The sequence below is a fragment of the Mizuhopecten yessoensis genome, unplaced genomic scaffold, assembly GCF_002113885.1.
Source record: "Mizuhopecten yessoensis strain PY_sf001 unplaced genomic scaffold, ASM211388v2 scaffold1313, whole genome shotgun sequence".
NCBI classification, from domain to species: domain Eukaryota; kingdom Metazoa; phylum Mollusca; class Bivalvia; order Pectinida; family Pectinidae; genus Mizuhopecten; species Mizuhopecten yessoensis.
In genome coordinates this window covers 1,232,005-1,238,873 of record NW_018403984.1, presented here as the reverse complement: position 1 = coordinate 1,238,873, position 6,869 = coordinate 1,232,005, and the positions used below count along the sequence as shown (strand labels likewise).

At 37.9% G+C, this 6,869-nt stretch overlaps 1 protein-coding gene across 1 annotated transcript in view; it reads right to left on the bottom strand.

Moving 5' to 3' along the window:
* Positions 1–1,084: 1,084 nt before the first annotated feature.
* LOC110459619 (TFIIH basal transcription factor complex helicase XPB subunit-like) overlaps positions 1,085–6,869 on the bottom strand; it is a 24,364-nt gene continuing 18,579 nt past the window's right edge. The window contains exons 18-21 of the mRNA XM_021511968.1: positions 6,263–6,380; positions 4,041–4,189; positions 2,769–2,885; positions 1,085–1,890 (exon numbers count right to left, since the gene is read on the bottom strand). Of these exons, the coding sequence (XP_021367643.1) occupies positions 1,762–1,890; positions 2,769–2,885; positions 4,041–4,189; positions 6,263–6,380 (513 nt within the window). The 3' untranslated portion in view covers positions 1,085–1,761. The remainder of the gene's footprint in view (positions 1,891–2,768; positions 2,886–4,040; positions 4,190–6,262; positions 6,381–6,869) is intronic.

Here is a 6,869-nt window from a genome sequence, read left to right as displayed (position 1 = left end):
ACTTCATGGGCGAGCAATAACGCAAGGTTCTTTTGTTTCTTGTAAACTTTACAATTGTTATAAGGATTGCTTCCCTTTGCCAATATCTTTTCATTCATTCATATTTAATACGAGGTTCAAATGTGGTTAAGAAATGGAAAAAAACCGAACACAATTATGTAAAAATTATCACAGCATTTCCGTTTTACAATATCCAAATCATATTATGATTCTCATCAAAACTGCCAAATTTCATGAGATTCAGTCGAAGAGTTGGATAAGTTGTGGTCACAGAGTGGTTGAAGTCGGACGATCTGAACTACTGATAGACAACATAATCCTCTCTGATTTTGGTGGAAGCATTAAAACCTATATAATGAACATGGAATATACCTAAAACTTATTTTGCTATAGGTATAATTTGTTTTGGTGGATAGTTGGAAGCCATGTCCTTGTCTGAAGATTCTTCTACATTGATTTAGACAACAAATCTTAATTACACAGTTCAGAGTGTGTTTTACTATAAAGATAGACAATGAAGTCCAAGAAATCAGAGTTACAAAACTGCAGTTGTCATCCGATATTTGGAAACCACGTCCTGCCCTTGATAATCATAAAGACAAGAAATCGTAATAACAGAGCTCAATGTGTATTAAATCATACATATAAAACTGCTTGTTGTCTTCAGATGGTTTTATTCACTTCTTAAACCATTCAATTTGAGACACATTCAAACAATATCTCCCGTTGACTTTCATACACTGAATATGTCACACATACATGTAACTTCCATTCATATCCAATAGCAAATGCAATACGTCAATCAAATTCTCCAATTATTTCAGATTCATTGTGATCTCCAACTGTGCAATGATTGGATTATAGAAAAGACAAATCTGTCCTTTAAAACACAGACCAAATTGTAGGTAAGGCCAATATGTCCCCTAAAACCCAGGCCAGATTGTGGACCAATCAGATCAGTGGGGGCCGGATAAAAGAAGCTCTGTATTTGAGAGGGTTTTGAAAGTTCAATGATAGTTAAGGTTATCAGAATATGACCGGCAGGGACCATATTCATGCAAAAGATGATACGGGGAATGTTTACTTTATGATCCATTAAATTTTCTTTAGAAAAACAATATCAAACAAAACAGCACTTTTAAAACTGAAACACGACTTAAGTAAGACTTGACTCAATAGTAAACTTCATACAAGAGCTTGATTTAAGTACATTTCTTCAAAGACATCCAGTCAAAACGGGCTAACAGTGTAGATACTTGACAAGAATAAACAAATGAATCAGATACCTGAAGGTCAGGCTCATAATAAATGACCAGACGAGATATCTCTGATAAGTTGATGTAAACGACCTCCTTTGATTGTGTAACCACAAAACGTTCTCTTTTCTTCAACTTATCTCACAAAGTCTAGTCAAGCATTGTCTGCCCTTCGCACATTTATTTTGTAAACAAGCCATTCAGTTGATATGTCTCGCCTATGCCCCGCTTTGACCATCAGTGCACATATCAGAGAAACTAACTTAAACACAAAAACTTAATGTTGATGGAGATGCTGACAAAGTCAAAGGACCATGAAAGGTAGGTCGCATCCAGCATTTGATACATGGGTTGAGATGTACTAACCAAGATGCATCTATGGTCCAAGTTCAGTTGGTGTAACACTTATACTTTCAGAGAAACTAACTTAAATGCAAAAAACTCATGTTGACGCCGTCGCTGGAAAAGCAACACCTTAGTCTCGCTTTCAGTCTATAGTTTGTATCTATTTTGTCCTGAACTTTTTGAACAGTGGGTGTAGGTTATCAGAACGTCCCTTCCTGTTTCTGTACTCCATGTATATAGCATCATCAGCCCCCGACATGGAGCTCATGCTGCCTGCCTTCCTCGCCATCTGCAAAAATATTGAAATATGAGATTAAATTTATAATAATCAAATCATGACCTACCAAAAAGATATTTTTTTCATTTGGTTTAAATTTTCACAAATTTTGATCCTTACTGCCATGGCAACGAGACGAGATATATGTCAAGAAAATAAGATCCTGCAAAATTGACCATTTTTGCAATTCCACAAAAATTAGAAACTTAACAAAGTTACTTTAACATATTACAGAAAATCTTTAAAAAAAATAAGGTTAATCAAATGTTGAAAGTCTTTTACAGTAATAAAATATTATAATTGAAGGTGTCTCACAAACTGCCTAGAATACCAAGTTAGCACCATACTAACATTATCAGAAAACTATGAGTTTAATTTAAATCAGATTTTTCATTTATTGTAACAAAGTACAAAAAGATATCTAGGGCCAGTGTTTGAACACCTGTTAAGCTTAATGAGTCATTAATGTTATTTTTTAAGACGTTATTTAGAGAAATATCTCAAACTTTATGAATATTTATAAATTTCTGTTTTCAGATGATCCTTTTGAGCCTATATATGTGTAGTTTTTGTTTTGATACTTTTTCTTTCTGAAAAAATACAGAACAAAAGTTTTGTATTAAGTTATAATTAAGCTAACCAGCTTTGAACAACTGGTATTAAATAGACTGTTTTGTTAGAAGGTACAATCACCTGTGTGTGTTATGTTCATCTATTAAAACTGTGAGACAGATTTTGATTTATATAATTTTTCATTTTCTTATCTTAATGATTAAGACCTGAAATGCTGATCTATACAATTGATATCAAGAAAAATATGAGGAACAACTTCGTTTAAATGATCGACATAAAAGAATTTTAATGAATATCAAAGTCTGACAAGAATCTACCTGAGGTCTAAGCCCATCTCCAGCGCCCAGCTCCTCCTCAGCATCCTGTTCTGTGGCTGCCAACACCTTCTGTAACAGTTGCATCTGTTCATCCTTGGTCTTATAGGCCAAGGTCTCCTACAGAAACAAATAGGTGACATGTTTGGTTTGATACATTTATGCTTTATATCTTATTTAGAGCTATGGTCGTTTTTAAGGATGAGTCAGGTTTTGGTGATGGAGCAAAATTGGAATACCCAGAGAAAAACCACTGACTTGCAGCCAGTGTCTGGTAACTGCCTTATATAGGCCTCAATCCTGCAACCTAGTGTTCATAGATGGTCAGATGTCTTAAACACTCAGCCACCGCGACCTGGCACGGCATCAAATCTTGAATGGGACACATTCACAAAATTCTCCTTGGGGCACAACAAATGGACAAATTTATTGCATTTCTCCTTTGGGTACATGAAAGAAACCTGCATATTGTATGTTCTCCTGGGGGCACAAGAAATGGAAGGTGCATTACTTTTATTCTGGGAGCCCATAGCCGAAACATTCATTTCTTTCTGGACCAAAAGAAAAAATATGTAGAGAGCTTTTGTGTATATTGTTGTTACAAGTGCTGTCTTCATCATGTTATAGTTGTTTTATATTCACAAGGGAGATACTGTGTATTTCTCCAAAAGACTCCAGAAGTATTGTGGTATATATATATGGAGTAACATCCAGGGTCTAAAGGAGGAAACAAACTCTTGGATTTCCATCAAACAAAAAAAATTGCTTATATCTAGATAGTTTCTGTTTATACCAGGCCCCAGATTCACAAACATTCCGTAACTCAAGAAATTCCTTAACTTGAACATTTTCCATAGGTAACCATTAATGATATCAAGGAAAAGAATTAAGAAACCAAACTTAACTCATTCACCCCTGAAGACACATTTGAACTCTCCAAATTCATAGGTTGGAATAGTTCATAATGAAATTTCAGGGGTGAATGAGTTAAGTAATCTGTTCTTAAAATTTTCAGTCAGGCAATTGCATGTTCCTTAAGTAAAGTTAAAGAATGTTTGTAAAACTGGTGCCTGAAGGCAAATGAACCAAGTTTTCATGGCTTTCAGAAGATCTATTAGAGTACTTTTTGACTCCCCAAAACGACCTTGGATTTGTATGAAAATGTCAGGTAAAATATTATTTTCCTTCTGAAATTACTAAATTTCAAGGGTCAAATGAAATTCCGGGTTCCACTCTTATTATTTGTTTATAATTTTCTTGACTTATCAAACGTACCTCCTCCAGACCAGCAAACTTTGTGATAACCTTGTAACTGTAACCTTGGTTGACGAGGAACCTCTGACGTTTCAACGAGTAATGCACCTCCATGGTATCCTGAGTGACCAGCGAGTAGAAAAAGGCATTGTATTCCTCAGCAACTGCACCTACAAACAAGGGAACAAGGCTATTGCAGTGAGCAATTATTGTTAACTGAGGGGAACAAGGCTATAGCAGTGAGCAATTGTTGTTTACTGAGGGGAACAAGGCTATTGCAGTGAGCAATTGTTGTTTACTGAGGGCAACAAGGCTATGGCAGTGAGCAATTGTTGTTTACTGAGGGGAACAAGACTATGGCAGTGAGCAATTGTTGTTTACTAAGGGGAACAAGGCTATGACAGTGAGCAATTGTTGTTTATTGAGGGCAACAAGGCTATGACAGTGAGCAATTGTTGTTTCCTGAGGGGAACAAGGCTATGACACTGAGCAATTGTTGTTTACTGAGGGCAACAAGGCTATGGCAGTGAGCAATTGTTGTTTACTGAGGGGAACAAGGCTATGACACTGAGCAATTGTTGTCATCTGAGGGGAACAAGGCTATGACAGTGAGTATTTGTTGTCATCTGAGGGGAACAAGGCTATGACATTGAGCATTTGTTGTTATCTGAGGGGAACAAGACTATGGCAGTGAGCAATTGTTGTTTACTGAGGGGAACAAGGCTATGACACTGAGCAATTGTTGTCATCTGAGGGGAACAAGGCTATGACATTGAGCATTTGTTGTTTACTGAGGGGAACAAGGCTATGGCAGTGAGCAATTGTTATCTGGGGGGAACAAGGCTATGGCAGTGAGCAATTGTTGTTATCTGAGGGGAACAAGGCTATGACAATGAGCAATTGTTGTTATCTGAGGGGAACAAGGCTATGGCACTGAGCAATTGTTGTTATGAGGGGAACAAGGCTTTGGCAGTGAGCAATTGTTGTTTACTGAGGGGAACAAGGCTTTGGCAGTGAGCAATTGTTGTTTACTAAGGGGAACAAGGCTATGGCACTGAGCAATTGTTGTTATCTGAGGGGAACAAGGCTATGGCAGTGAGCAATTGTTGTTTACTGAGGGGAACAAAGCTATTGCAGTGAGCAATTGTTGTTTACTAAGGGGAACAAGGCTATGGCAGTTAGCAATTGTTGTTTACTGAGGGCAACAAGGCTATGGCAGTGAGCAACTGTTGTTTTCTGAGGGGAACAAAGCTATGGCAGTGAGCAATTGTTATCTGGGGGGGACAAGGCTATGGCAGTGAGCAGTTATTGTTTACTGAGGGGAACAAGGCTATGGGTCTGAGCTATTTTTTTTATGAGGGGAACAAGGCTTTGGCAGTGAGCAATTGTTGTTCACTAAGGGGCACAATGCTATGGCACTGAGAAATTGTTGTTATCTGAGGGGAACAAGGCTATGGCAGTGAGCAATTGTTGTTTTCTGAGGGGAACAAAGCTATGGCAGTGAGCAATTGTTGTTTACTAAGGGGAACAAGGCTATGGCACTGAGCAATTGTTGTTATCTGAGGGGAACAAGGCTATGGCAGTGAGCAATTGTTGTTTACTGAGGGGAACAAGGCTATGGCAGTGAGCAATTGTTATCTGGGGGGAACAAGGCTATGGCAGTGAGCAATTGTTGTTATCTGAGGGGAACACGGCTATGGCACTGAGAAATTGTTGTTTACTGAGGGCAACAAGGCTATGGCAGTGAGCAATTGTTGGTATCTGAGGGGAACAAGGCTATGGCACTGAGCAATTGTTGTTATCTGAGGGGAACAAGGCTATGGCAGTGAGCAATTGTTGTTTACTGAGGGGAACAAGGCTATGGCAGTGAGTAATTGCTGTTTTCTGAGGGGAACAAGGTTATGGCATTAAGTAATTTGGCAAGGAGCAATTGTTTTCTGAGGGGAACAAGGCTATGGCATTGAGCAATTGTTGTTTTTGTATCTTGATAGCTGGGTCCATAAAGAATATATTGAATCTCACTTCAAAACTTGGACATGTCACAAATTTAGACAGACTTGAAACCATGTAAAATTAATTCAGATTTGATTATCATGTACTATTATGGACTACTTTGATGTTTAACAGAGATTTTCCCTGTTTTTAGTCCTGACTTTGCTCCAAGATTTTTCCTCTCACTTTCTCTGCATAACATTCTTACCAGGACTTTCTCGTGCCTTTTTCACCTTCTTTGTCCAGCTTACCTTTCTTTGCCCTGAGAATCCTGCCCAATCTCTGGGCCTCTTGTCGACGACTACCACCGTGGGCTGAGATCTGAATCAGGACATTTGCCTCTGGCAAATCAAATGATGTATCTGCAACCTGAAAATGGGAAATATTAAATCGTCGCTGTCTACAAATTATGTAATCACTATCAATCTTAATATTACATATTTTACGTCCTTCATGAACCCTGTACTGGTCAATGAACAAGGTATTCAATGCCACACTGCACACGTTAACTGATTACAACTTTGAGTGAGTAAAGGAATCCTAAATTAAATACAAGAGGCCCAAGGGCCTTAGCAGTCACCTGAGTTATATCATAGGTACTGGTAGCTTTATTTTATTGTTTAGATGTGATGTGGAAATCAGCATGTAAACTAAGTGAAATACAATACTTGTCATGTCATCAAAGGATAAGAATTTGAAAATATTGGTAAATGTTCCCTTTGGGACCCCGTCCTAGCCCCTGGGATGGGGCAGGAATCCCAATTTTACAAAGTAATACTCTCATTCACCAAAGATGATTCTGACTAAGTTTGAGTAATTTTCTGCTGAAAATGGATAAAATATATACCCAAAAGTGTT